Raw genomic sequence first — 14,193 nt, 5'->3', positions numbered from 1 at the left:
CGACTTCACTTTCACTTTTCACTTTCATGCATTGGAGAAGGAAATGGCAACCCACTCCAGTGTTCTTGCCTGGAGAATCCCAGGGACAGGGGAGCCTGCTGCGCTGCCGTCTCTGGGGTCGCACAGAGTCGGACACGACTGAAGCGACTTAGCAGCAGCAGCAGGTATGCAACCGTGGGCAATTTCTTTGCTCTCAGTGGTCCCACTGGCAAATGAAGGCACGCTTATTTCCCTCTACACTGGGTTGCCCCGAAGTCTCAGTGAGCTGATATACGGCAAGCACAGGGAGGAGCATGCTCAGAGCAGTTATTCCTTAGGCACAAAAGCTTGCGGAGTTCCAACTTTTCTTCTCTTTCTTCTAAGGAAGGGCCTTTCTTGGCTCTTCTGCTGGTCTCCCAGGTCTTTGGGGTCCTGATGCAGGTATTTGGGAGAGGAGGGGAGAATGGGAAGGAGAAACAGAAGCTAAATTGATTCACACACAGAAAGAGAGGGAGCCTTAGATGGTGAAGAATCTGCCTGCAATGCAGAAGACCTGGGTTCAATCCCTGGTTTGGGAAGATGTCTTGGAGAAGGAAATGTATACCCACTCCAGTATTCTTGCCTGAAGAACCTCATGGACAGAGGAGCCTAGTGGGCTATAGTCCATGGGGTCGCAAAGAGTCGGACACCACTGAGCCACTTTCACTTTCCAGAAGAAAGAACTTGAAATCTGGAGGTGGGGGCAGGACAGGAAGTGGGAGGAGCAAAGGAAAGACCCACATGCACTAGAGGTTGGGCTCAGAAAGAGAAAGGGGTGCACCAGGAACAGCTGCTGGGCTGGTGGGGTGTGCAGACAGAGGCGGGGAGCAGACTCTTCAGAAGTGCTGCAGTGTGTTGCGCGGTGTCATTCCACCTATGACCTGTCACTAGACTTCCATGAAGACTCTTAGTATTTTCCAGGGCTTCTGGAGTTCAGTGTCTGCTTCTTTCAGCCAAATTCCTGTAAGGCAAGAGGCCAAAAGGTGGAACAAGAAGGCCTGGTTATATTCAGGCTATAAATTTCTCTGGGTCTCAGGGTTTCTATGGAAGGATGTAATGGGTGTTTGCCTCCTGGAGAAGCTGTTATAGAGTCTAAAGGAAGTCCTCTCACTTCAGGATGATCTCTTTTCTCCTACCCTTAGAAACTGTATAAGAGTAGCTGGGAAAACCAGAAGGCGAAAGCGTTTGATCTGCGTCTTGACTCCTTGGCCTTCCTGGCAGCCAAAGCCAAGAGGGACCTGGCCAGTGAGGTAAGTCAGTCCCCAGTTTGCACTCGGCATCATGAATCCTGACATCTATATCTGGGAGATTCCGAAAGTGTCCTGGCAGGTTTTTAGTCTCTCTGAGCCTCAGGATTCTAATCTGTAAAATGGAGATAAGTATGACCATCTTGAAGTGAGATAATCGTGTAAGTGTCAAGCACACTGCCTGCCGCACACTTGTTTTTGGTAAGTGGTAACTGGTGTTATCACTAGTAGTAGCGTGAGTAGTAATCCAAACCACTTATTTTACAGGTAAACTGATGCCCAGAGACATTCCATGACTTTCTAGGGATGTGGAGGCCTGCTGAGGTTAGAGTACAGACTCAGGTGTTGGAATGACTCGGGGTAAAATCCCCGCTCCATCACCAAATAGCTTGTGACTTGGGGTAGGCTGTCCCACCTTTCAAAATCTCAGTGAACACACGGGTAAATTGATAATTGCAAAACGGTTATGAGGAAAGGGGATGCACTGACGTGGGTTAAGTGTTTTGTAGTCCAGTGCTGTCTACTACGAGTCCGATGTGAGATAAGGAGCTTAGGCCAGATTGCCTGACATTGGCGGCTCAGACGGTAAAGAATCTGCTTGCAATGCAGGAGACCTGGGGAGCAGCTTTCACTTTCACTGCTTCCTTCATCAAGAAAGTCTTGCTTCCAAAAAAACCCCCAAATATATATATATATATATATATGTGTGTGTGTGTGTGTGTGTGTGTGTACATTCTGTATCTATTGTGTATGTATATGTAATAATATATATATATACACACAAAAATATACCCATAAATGTGTATAGATATCAGCTGAACTAAACAATGGCTTGGCAATGTGGTTGATGTACATTATGACACAAGCCCTTTGTCTCATCACAAACCAGCACTTGTCTATAGATGCACTTTTGAGTGGCACAGATTTATACCATCCCGGGCTCATTGCAAATGTTCAATGAGCCAAGGATCACTATCTGCCAATAAATTGTGGCGGATAGTGATCCTGTTGTTCTTCTTGGCAGATTTGAGAGTAGAGCCCATGTCTCCTGATGACCTCAGTAATGATGATGTTGAAATGATGCCACACACCAGCATCCTGCTACAGTTTTCAAAGCATTTCCATATTTATTCTTTCTTCAGATCCTCATAAATCTAGATCTAGTGTTTCTTTTTCAGGCCAGTGTGTTCCTTTTGCTCCCCGTAACTCCTAAATATTTACACGTACCTCAGTTGTCTTTCGTTTGAACATCTTTCTGAAATAGCAGTTGTGTTTTAGGTATTCTGTGTCTTTTTCATTTCATGATGACTTTCCATACTATTCTTGCTGTTATCAAAAAAGATTACAAAATGGCTTTCATGAAAGCAACAGGCCACTTAAAAACAAACCCAGGAAGAGTAATCTCAAATAATATAGAGACAAGGTGGACTTTCCCCAGGAAATGGGGAGAAGACTGTTTGATAGCTGAACTTTCAGTTTAGTTCTGAGGTTCTGGCAGTACAGGTGTAAAGGGAAATAATGGGTTGTAATTTTTTTTTTCAATATTTGATGAAAGGAAATATATCAGTTGTTCAAAGGAGGCACAATTTCTATGACACTAATTCTGATAGGTCCTGTTGTATAACTTTAACTTTCTTGTGTGACTTGATGCTTAATTCCTTTAGGAGATATCTGCTAAGGAACCCCTGCTCTCTTTCTTTTGTTTAGGTGAAGTACAAAGAAGATTATGAAAAATCCAGAGGGAAGCTCATTGGAGCTCAGGGTGCCCAGGGGGATTCGCAAATGAGCCACTCGCTGCAAATGTCCAAGCTCCAGAGTGAACTGGAATACAAGAAGGGCTTCGAGGACACCAAGTCTCAGTGCCACGTCCCCCTGGACATGATCCACCTCGTGCATGCCCGCAAGGCTCAGCACTTAGCCACAGACATAGGCTACAAGACGGCATCCCATCACTTTACAGCTTTGCCCACAGACATGAAGGTGGAATGGGCCAAGAAGGCTTACGGTTTACAGAGTGATGTAAGCTCCTTGTGTGTGTGTGTGCGCGTGTGTGCACTAGTGTCTCCCAAACCCTTCAGGACATAGTCTATACTTTGAGATACCTGTTTCTGGATCCCTCAGGGGAAACATTTAAGCTTCCTAGTGCCTTAATTTTACTCAAAACTATGTCCATTTTAAATTCGGTACTACCAAACAGAAAATTATACAGCTTCCTTTTTCTTCTTGGCATTCTGATGGACATAGGTTATCTATGTTTCTCCTAATTGCTGGGTTGGCGAGGGGATGTATATGTGACATTCTTAACTGTGACCTGCCCGTGGAGAGAGCATTCCTGGTACTCAGGCCCAGGTCAGTCGTCCCATGTTTAGAAAGGGCAGCTTGCTAGTCCTCCACAACCCTTCTCCGCCTTCCCCGTCGTGTTCTTTCGTCTTCGGTTGACTGGCGAACTGAAAAGACAGGTCAGCGACAGTCAGACTGTCACCCCTGGAGGTGGGCTGGGGGGAGTGCAGACACACCCTTCCAGGTAGAGCTCTTTTAGGATGGAGAGGTGATCTGCTAGTTTCAGAGATGTGTCCATATAAATGATTTTCCATTAAAACTATTACTCCTTCCATGGCAAAGAAAGAAATGAGAAATCCCTCCCCTGCTGCCCTGCGCTGAGGTTCTTAAGAAGGAATTGGCACCGTGGGAAGTCTCGCATGTCTTGTGAAATTCCCTCAGATAGCTCCCCACCCGGGTTCCGTTGTGGATTCTCATTTTCTTCTCCCCTGCGTGTCATTTTAAACAAGAAACCGGGGAAAGCAGACAATAAGGCCGCGCTTCTTCCTGAGGTTGCCGTGGACCTGTAATGAGGGATGCGACTGATGGGGGCCCCCCTCCGTCCAGCTTCACCCCCAGCAGTGTCGGGTGGGGCTAAAGCCACCATCCGCGGGTCGGCTCCAATTAAGGGAGAAATTAATTTACATTTTGGAGCCCTACCTGTGACTGTGCAGAAATGGATAAGACAAAAGTGGCATCTAATTTGACTCAGCTGGCACCAAGGTGGCATTGGGGAGCCATTAATAGCCCTTTAAATGTCTGCACACCAACAATGGCCTGCCTTTTTTTTCCCCCCTTTCTCCTTTGTCAGAACCAATACAGGGCAGATGTGAAGTGGATGAAAGGGACGGGCTGGGTCGCCACCGGGTCATTAAATGTGGAGCAGGCGAAGAAGGCAGGAGAACTCATTAGCGAGGTGAGATTCCCTGACAGCGTGCAGCGGGCCTGGCTGCATTAGGCGTGCGGCATTTCTGTATAAAATTAAAATAATTTCCACTCAAAAGGCAAAGAAAAAGGCAAAGCTACATGAAAGGCCTCCAAACCCGGACTAGGGCCGGTAATTAGAGGAAAACCACATACCAAACACACCCCAGTAGGGGCCCAGAGAGCCCTGGCAAAAACAAAGTGGGTGACAAATGATATTATGAATAATAATGACAATCAAACAGAGCTCGATTGCTACCCACCAACTTACCTTTTTAATGAAGCAACACGGGAGAGATGATAAAAAGACACATTTATCGCACCCAGAAAGCCCTTTGGTGACTTCACGCACATTTTCTTCCTCTTTCTTTCCGAGGCAGGCAGTGTAAACAGTTTTTGAATATTCACGTGGTGTCGAACATGTGACACGGTTCTTTTTTTGTTGGAGGGTCTCATTTCTGTTTGAAATTCACTGCTGTCTACTTGCAGCCACCCTGGCTGGACTCACAGGCTTCTGAAAGGAACCCTTTCCTCCCTTTCTAGGACAGTATCCCTGAGCAGATCTTTTAAAGACTAGGTCAGCGTTTCTTGACGTTGGCCCTGTGGACATTTTGATTCGTTGTTGTGGGGCTCTCCTGGGCCTGGCAGGGCTTTTGGCGGCATCGCTGGCCTCTAAGCATTAGACGCTCACGGCACTCTTTCCCAGTCGTGACAACCAAATATGCCTCCAGACACTGTTGCAAGGTGGAGTGACTGCCCCGGCTGGACACATCAGAGTCATCTTTGTCTCACATTCACAGAGAGGCTGCACACCCTCGATGAGCCAAATCCACTCTGTAATGTCTGCTTCGGAAGGCACTTGCTCAGCAGCCTGGTCTTTCTGGATGTTCCTTTGTGAGGAGGAGACATAATGACTATAGGCCCTGGAGACTTCAACCTTGACAGTGTTTTGGTCCCAGTTCAGTTCAGTTCAGTCGTGTCCGACTCTTTGCGACCCCATGAATCGCAGCACGCCAGGCCTCCCTGTCCATCACCAACTCCCAGAGTTCACTCAGACTCACGTCCATCGAGTCAGTGATGCCGTCCAGCCATCTCATCCTCTGTCGTCCCCTTCTCCTCCTGCCCCCAGTCCCTCCCAGCATCAGAGTCTTTTCCAATGAGTCAACTCTTCGCGTGAGTGTGCCCTCCTCCAGGGGATCTTTCCCACCCAGGAATCAAACCAGCGTCTCTTGTGTCTCCCAGCACCACCTGGGAAGCCCAATGTGTCACAGAGCTGATTTCAAAAATGGCCTTGCTCTGATTGACCTAAGTTTTAGAAATGTTAGTGGACATTCAAGGCTCAGAAGACCTTGGGAGTTCTGTAGAGATTGTACTGCCCTGAGTATTAAATAATTCAGTCTTATTAAGGAGAAGCTCCCTTAGGAGGGTGAACATGAGAAACTTAACACATTTAGAATTGAAGATTCATGCTCCCAAACTCTCCATATTGGACCCACTCATAAAAATAAAGGCCGTTGTACACATGATTTAGACTTTGAGATGATTCCTTCGTGTATTTAAGTCTGGAAGACAAGGGATCTTTTTTGGAACCATCCTTCCTATAGTGGTCTTAATTTTCCAACCCATTTTGCAAACTTATTTAACAAACTTGCTTGTCTTCCGTGCTTTGTGTGTGCTCAGTTACTCAGTTGTGTCCAACTCTTTGCGACCCCATGGACTGTAACCCACCAGGCTCCTCTGTCCATGGCGTAGGAAATGGAGCATGTTGCCGTTTCCTATTCCAGGGGACTCTCCATGCTTTATACAGGTCTTCAGACTTTAGGAAGGACATCTTTCAGCAACTTTTCCCAACCATCTCATTCCAGTTTGGCATGTTTCCAGTTTAGTGTCAAATTGAATTGATTTCTTAGTTTTCAGATGGAATGCCAGGCTCTGTGAAAGAGCCACAGATGCACACACATGTGTCATTTAAACCAGGAGTTAGCAAACTTTTTAATAAAGGACCTGATGGTAGATATTTTTGGTTTTGTGGGCCACCCCGCTTCTGTTATAACTACTCACCTCTACCATTGTAGCCAGATACAGCCATAGATAAACATGTAAATGAATGAGCACAAGTGTGTTCTAATAAAACTTTATTTACAAAACAAATGATGGACCAAATTCAGCTGGACATTTAACTGTCTTCTTAAGATAACCCAGTATACAAATATCCAACCTAAAGGAAGTGTTTCTAAAATAATTGTTTGATTGGATAAAGGATATACTTCATAATTCCATTAAGAAAGCAACTGTTTTACTCTCCTGGAACTGTACTTTGATTGAAAAAAAAAAAAAAAAACAGGAATTAATTTAAGCATGATTGTCAGAATATTTCAAACTTGGGTATCTCAGACTTTGTTAGCACTTGTATTTCTTGTAACCCTTATTGTTTGTTCCAGTCTCTTTCAAATTGTCTGATGATTCCTTTCAATAAGAGCACTCTTTTTCTTGTTATTATAACATTTATAGAATTATTGCATGTGTTAACCGGTTTGTGCAGTCACTGACTGTTAAAGTAAGGGTTTTGACTGTGATAACCTCTTCCAAGTTCTTTTGTGGAAGGAACTTAGAAAGCTTCAACGATAAATGTAGCTATGAATGTTCTTTCCTGCTTGGGAGACCCAAACTAAGGTATGTAAACAACTGCAAGACAGTATCTGACGGCTACATAAAGAATCCTTTCCTAAGTGTGTGTCCTACAGTATTTTACCCATATAATCTAATTTTGAGATGTTTTCTTTGCACCAGGTAGAAATACTTTAATGTTAATTGACATGAGGTTATTCTTAAATTGAAACAAATATTAACCTGAAGGCACCTAGGCTATAAAGATGGAGGAAACCGAATAATAATTATGTTCACAAATTCACTCTAATCTCAAGCAACCTATGATTTTCTCTTTCAAATGGCATGAAAGAGCAGCACAAAATTCACAGCTTTGATCTTTTTCTGCTCAACAGAAGAAGTACCGGCAGCATCCAGATGCTTTGAAGTTTACCAGTATTAAAGACACTCCGGAGATGGTCCAGGCCAGAATTAGTTATACCCAAGCAGTGGATGTAAGTGATAATGTATATACATTATGACTCTAAGAGTGGGCTCTTCTTTCAACCCTGCGATTGAAGCTGAGGGGTTCTTGGCTTGCTCCTTCTGTTGTTCTAAGGATGAAGGAGCTTCTTATCCTTTGCTGAGACTCACCTTAGCAGGGGTGCTTCTTCATCAGGATGCAAATGGGGTGTTACCACTGCTCTTAGCTGCCAAGTGGGGCTCCACCACCCCAATGCCCCCAGCTTTCATTCCTTCCCATTTGCATGTCTCCAGGATTTGTCTGTGGTTAAGGCCTTTTCCCCTTCTTTTTGTTTTGAAACACTGTTTTCAGAAATGGGACTTTGAGGCAAAATTCTTGATTATTGGAATACTTAGGAATTGGAATGCTTAGGGTTTCTTGGGACCCAGGGCAGGAATTTTGGCTTTCTGAATTCCCCTAAAGACTTTGAAAGTGATTTGGATCTGATTTATGTACATTAGACTAACTTTCAAGCCATTTCCCATCTTCCCTTTATAAAGTGAAACCAAAATCTGGCCTTTTGCCCTCTCAGCGCAGAGTTCCTTGGAGACTGGGAAGAATGACAAGGTCCTCTAAAAATTCACGTTAAGGCAGGATTAGCCCTGTTTGGCTGATTCTCCTGAGAGGGGCCCCTGGGTCATTGCGCAGGACAGACAGGCCTTTAAAATATCTTCAGACCTCTTAACTTGCCACGAGGGAAATTGACAAACCTTGGTAGGGAGGAGTTGCCAAATGTCTCCGTTGCTTCCCAATTGAAGAAATTACTCCTGTTGTGCCGTATTCGAAAGACATTCTGAGGTGGCTCGAGTGCCTATCTGAATATGTTATGGGATGGTTTACAGACTTATGGGTTTAGAAATTTATTATGTCTTGACAATCAGCCCGTCAGAAGCGAATTTAATTCTGAGAAACATAGATGGTCAAACAAGAACTTGTGTAGGAAGAGAAAAAAGATAACCTGCATTTTCCTTATCCTAACCAACTCTAGGGGGCAGTGCTGTGATACGTAGAAACTTGGACACGTCTAATAAGATTTGGGATGGAAAAGCCTGGTTTAGAAACTTTCTCCGGTGGTGGATGCCAACTCCATGTGTCACTGCTAACTGCTAGAATTATCATAAGCCCAGATCAGAGATCTGGATGGACAGAGCCCCAGACCCACCCAACCCACTGGGAAGAGGTTTATTAATTAGCATAAGAATCCTTGAGGTGGCAGGGATGAGGGGAGGATGGAGGTAAGCCCAGGGAAAATCTCAGCTGTGGAAGAACCATTCTCTCTTGTGCCTGCTGTATTTTGAGGTCCTCTCCTTGTTGTTATTGTTCAGCCACTCAGTCGTGTCAGCTCTTTGCCACCCCATGGACTCCACACACCAGGCTTCCCTGTCTTGCCCTATCTTCTGGAGTTTGCTCAAAGTCATGTCCATTGAGTTTGCTCAAAGTCATGTCCATTGAGTCTGTGATGCCATCCAACCATCTCATCCTCAGCCGCATGTCCTCTTCTCAGTTCAGTTCAGTTCAGTTCAGTCGCTCAGTCGTGTCCGACTGTTTGCGACCCCATGAATCGCAGCATGCCAGGCCTCCCTGTCCATCACCAACTCCCGGAGTTCACTCAGACTCACGTCCATTGAGTCAGTGATGCCATCCAGCCATCTCATCCTCTGTCGTCCCCTTCTCCTCCTGCCCCCAATCCCTCCCAGAGTCTTTTCCAATGAGTCAACTCTTCACATGAGGTGGCCAAAGTACTGGAGTTTCAGCTTTAGCATCATTCCTTCCAAAGAAATCCCAGGGCTGATCTCCTTCAGAATGGACTGGTTGGATCTCCTTGCAGTCCAAGGGACTCTCAAGAGTCTTCTCCAATACCACAGTTCAAAAGCTAGCTCATAGTTAATAACGAAATTCCTAGAGATTAACCAGACCTCGTTCTCTCATTTGACACCCATCTCAGCAGTGTGCTCCAAGGGGAGTGTTCACTGAGAGGGCAAGTTTCAGCCTGTCATGTTCTGGGATGGGAAGAACTTGGGAGGGAGTGACGTGCATGTCATCCGCACAGGTGAGGATCACTGTGCCGTCCAGGAGGAGGCAGGACACCCAAGATCCTGTCTCCACGGGGAGGGAACAGCGGCAGTGCCTTTGTCTCCTGGAGGGTAACCTGGCCGATGGTTGCGTGGGGGAGGCTTCTGGGTTTAATGCAAAATCTCTCTGCATCCACAGAGGTTGTACCGAGAGCAAGGAGAAAACCTAAAGCATCACTACACGCAGACCACTGACCTCCCTGAAGTCCTGCTGGCCAAGCTGAATGCCATGAATATCAGCGAGGTGAGGCTGGGGAATATCAGGAGGGGAAAGGGAAAGTGTTTGTCTTTCTGTTGTGTCCGACTCTTTGCGACCCCACGGACTGTAATGCACGAGGCTTCTCAGTGCATGGGATTCTCCAGGCAAGAATACTGGAGTGGGTAACCATTCCCTTCTCCAAGAGATCTTTCCAACCCAGGGATCGAACCTGGGTCTCCTGCATTACAGGCAGATTCTTTACCATGTGAGCCACCAGGGAAGCCCTGATGGAGGGGGCGTTGGTTTTAATTACGGGAGATCCCGGACTTGCACAATGGCACTGCACCTGTGCTTGGACGCATCCTGCGCTCCAGCTCTCGGTTTAATGCTCTGCTGTCACCGAATATGCGAGTTTCCTGAACAAGGGGCCCCATGTTTTCCTTTCCACTGGACCCTGCACACTGTGGCTGGTCGTGCAGAAGAGCCAAGCACATTGATAAGGATGAGACTGGGAAAACTTCCTTCGTACAAAGGGCATTTATACTGAGGGGCTGGAATATAGGTGAAGCCCTATTTTCTACACGAAGCTATATTCTATAGCCTCAGAATATAGGTGAAGACATCCAGCCAAAGAGAGACTTGGGAGACTGAGCTCTTTCCTTCCCTCATCCCTGTCAGCAACCCTTGCCTCTTCTTCAGTGGAGACAGTCGAATCCCCTTGATTCTCCGTCAGGAGCTGTGCACCTACAGCCTCATGCCTCCTTCCAATCAGCTTGCTGTTCAGAACAATCTGGTTCTGACTCCAGAGCTCTTGCCTTTTAAACCCCACCCCCAGCCCCACGGCACCCCCTCCAAGGCTGGACACGAGACAGGTTCCAGCTCTCGGTTGATTTTTGCTGAACCACAGGGATCTCTTAATTGGGGGCTGCTGCTGCTGCTAAGTCGCTTCAGTCGTCTTAGCGACCCCATGGACTATAGCCCACCAGGCTCCTCCGTCCATGGGATTTTCCAGGCAAGAGTACTGGAGTAGGGTGCCATTGCGTCTCCTAATTGGGGGCAGCACTCCACAAGAAACCAGATTCTCATTTTGATCGTGGGAATTTAGGAAAGGTCTTTATTGGTGCCCATCTTCTCAACAGACACGTTATAAGGAATCCTGGAGCAAACTTCGAGACGGTGGCTATAAGCTGAGACTGGATGCCATTCCATTCCAGGCAGCAAAGGCTTCTGGCGAAATTATAAGTGATGTGAGCTTCCACCCACAGTCCTGTGACAATGTTTAATACTCCCCCATTTGTATTCCTTTTGCCCCTAACCCCTGCCTTCTTTTGCCTGTAGCTAATACCCTTTCCTATCCCCAACTGACTGTGTCAGGGCAATCAGATAACGACCGGTGAGAAAGAACATGCCTTACAACAACAACAAAAATCCCCTAGCCGGGTACAAAGCTGATGCTGGCCTATAACTATGGACCCCGGGCAGATGAAACGCACCCTCCGCCAAGCGCTTTCCTAAAGCCAGTCCATGTGAAGAGACTGGTGACAATGCACCCACCTTCCTCCCAGCCTGGGCCGCCCAAGCACTCTCATGTCCTGCCATTTCATATCCCAGCCCTTTAGTCATTGGGAGGCTTGCATATGAAAGAACCGGCCTTTTGACGACTCCCGCGCCTTTTCTTTTAACTCACCCAGTTACTGTCAAAAGAACAAAACATTTTTTTGCCCAATACCCACCTCTTCCATTCCGTGTCCCTTGTCCCTGAGCTGTTACTCTCTCCCGCTCTCTTTCCCTTTAGTACAAATACAAAGAGGCATTTGAGAAAATGAAAGGGCAGATGCTCGGCTCCCGGAGCTTGGAAGATGATATCAGCCTTGCGCATTCAGTGTACGCGAGCTCTCTGCAGAGCCAAGTAAGTGGGAGAGAACTCAGTGGAGCCTGGACCCCCAAACCTAATGATGACGCACAGCCCACAGATGTCCTTCGTCCTTCTGGTTGTGGATTTTGGCTCTGTCCCGGCTAGCTGGGTGGCATGGTCAGGACCCTTGGCCCCTCTGGGCTTCAGCTTCTTCCTCTGTCAAGTGAGAGATTGAGCATTCTTTGATTCTTTCATTCTATGATTTTGACCAGCAGCCACAAATGGAGGCCTGTGGGTTGGATTTTGGACTGCAGAGGTATTTTGTTGGGTCTGCAGAGAAGATTAATTGCAGACTTTTCAAAATGGGAAACTTGGCATGAAAGTTTTAAAGTTCTGTGCAGAAGCCAGGCCTGGATTCCTCAAGGCTACCATTGAAGTTGATTACTTAGAGCCCCGTTTAGAAGGGATCTGTGCCCTCCTGGTCATGCAGCCCAGCCCTGCTCACCCACTTCCTCCTTCACTCAGTTATGCTACCTGACTGGCTCCTGGTGACATCTGAGTTTGCACCCCTTGACTTTGATCCTCTGAGTGCTGGCACACACGTGTGTGGTATCCCCTTGCACATATGTGAGTTGGCTAATGGGTGGGATGAAATCTAATACTGTCCGACATGTAGTAGAGGACTAAACACTATAACACGCAGTGTCTCATTTAATCATAAACTTATTTCTAGGAACATCATTTGTTCATCCTGGTTACTGATAAGGAAACCTAGGCCCTGAGTGTCTCAGTCCCTTGCTCAAGGTCGGCTGCAAAGGGGCAGAGCTGCACATGGAGCCAGCTGTCCATCGCATGCTCTCTCCACAGCTTCACATGTTCTCTGGCTCAGTTTCCCTGTTTCTAACATTTCTTTCCACTTTCCATACCGGGGTGGGATTGGACCTGAATTGTCCGTGACTGTATTCTAGGGGTTGGGGGAGGATGAGCAGAAGTGCAGGTGGGTGGTTAGGGAGGAGTGGGCAGAGCTTGGAGGGCAGTGGGAAGGCTGGAGGAAGAAGAGATGGCGATTATGCATCTGACTCCCCAGAAAGCCCAGAATGAGCTTCGAGGATCTTCAAACAGCTCCTCTGAGGACTGGGGTGGAGCTTGAGGTCTACAAACAGGCCTCCCCCTTCCCGTTGCAGGATGCATGTTGGGCTCTTGGGAACTCATCCCTCAAAACTGGCTTTTCAAGCATCCGCCCACTGCTCTCGGTTCCCAGATTTACTAGGATGTCATTGTTTAATGCTTGAAGACGCTCTCCATCGGCTAGCATACGAGGAGAAACCCTGGTGTCTCAGTCTGAACTTGAGAGGATGATAAGAATTGCTGGGGAGCAGGAGGCAGCTCAGCTATGCCTCCTCTTGCTTTTCGAAAGAGAGACAATCTCGACTTGAACTAGGGAACCACTGACATTTTATCTGCCCCTTGAACTTCTGTATTTTCCCCAAGTCGGGGAACCCTGAGCCTGGGTCATCCCAATCAATGACCCCCAAGAGCTGAGAGTGGCGAGTGGCAGGACCTAGAGATGAGTCCTGTTTATTAAGCCAGTGCCCATAAGAACGGAGGACCGGCCCTTCTAAGAACACCCCTCGGGGCTCACCTGGGACAGTCCCAGCACATTGCTCTCCCTCATGGCCCTGATGCAAACGGCGGCTTTGAAATAACTGTCGATCTGTCTGCCCATCTAGGTGAATTACAAGAAAGACTTTGAACACTCAAAGGCGCAGTTCCATCTGCCGTTGGACATGGTAACCCTGGTGCATGCCAAGAAGGCTCAGACCCTGGCCAGCGACCAGGACTACAGACACCCGCTCCCCCAGTACACGTCCTTGGCTGAGGACCTGAGGCTCAGCTGCGCCAAGAGAGCTCACAAGTTGCAGAGTGAGGTAAGGGGACCTGCCTCTCTCGTCGAGCTCTTTTCCTCTTAAATTTGACCGTGAGGCAGTGACCCACAAGCTCCTGTTGGCTCGGTGGGGGCTCCAGAGATGAAGAATCCTATATCTGGGGTTTCTTTTGAAGCATTGCTGCCGTTGTTCCTGCCTTGCTCTTCAGAAGCACAGTCACATAAATCTATTAGTAATGGTATCAATTTATTGAGTGTGTTAAGTGTGTGTTTAGTCGCTCAGTCGTGTCCGACTTTGCCACCCCATGGACTTAACTTTCCCCTATGGAGTCCGCCAGGCTCCTCTATCCTTGGAATTCTCCAGGCAAGGATACGGAGTGGGTTGCCATTTCCTTCTCCAACTTATTGAGTATTTCTGCTGAATTCTAGGCGTTGCATTTACAAGCACTGTCTCTTTTAATACTCAAAATAACTCAATAGTTTTTATCCCCATTTTACAGAGAAACTATAGTGAGTCTCAAAGAAGTGAAATAGCTCATGCGAGATCACAGAACTATAACTGAGA

General features: G+C 47.0%; 1 protein-coding gene across 6 annotated transcripts in view; it reads left to right on the top strand.

The window, feature by feature from the left end:
• NRAP (nebulin related anchoring protein) overlaps positions 1-14,193 on the top strand; it is a 75,648-nt gene that overhangs the window by 37,859 nt on the left and 23,596 nt on the right. For all 6 annotated transcript variants that reach the window (XM_086377058.1, XM_086377056.1, XM_086377054.1 and 3 more), the window contains 8 exons: positions 1,161-1,268; positions 2,973-3,284; positions 4,396-4,500; positions 7,511-7,609; positions 9,829-9,933; positions 11,028-11,135; positions 11,684-11,797; positions 13,474-13,671. In XM_086377058.1, coding sequence (XP_086233184.1) covers positions 1,161-1,268; positions 2,973-3,284; positions 4,396-4,500; positions 7,511-7,609; positions 9,829-9,933; positions 11,028-11,135; positions 11,684-11,797; positions 13,474-13,671 — 1,149 coding nt within the window. The remainder of the gene's footprint in view (positions 1-1,160; positions 1,269-2,972; positions 3,285-4,395; positions 4,501-7,510; positions 7,610-9,828; positions 9,934-11,027; positions 11,136-11,683; positions 11,798-13,473; positions 13,672-14,193) is intronic.

The sequence above is a fragment of the Bos grunniens genome, chromosome 26, assembly GCF_055505025.1.
Source record: "Bos grunniens cultivar Pamir isolate PY7600 chromosome 26, Bosgru_T2T1.0, whole genome shotgun sequence".
Lineage (NCBI taxonomy): Eukaryota > Metazoa > Chordata > Mammalia > Artiodactyla > Bovidae > Bos > Bos grunniens.
The sequence above is the reverse complement of the archived record's forward strand: the minus strand, read 5'-3'. Positions and strand labels throughout refer to the sequence as shown.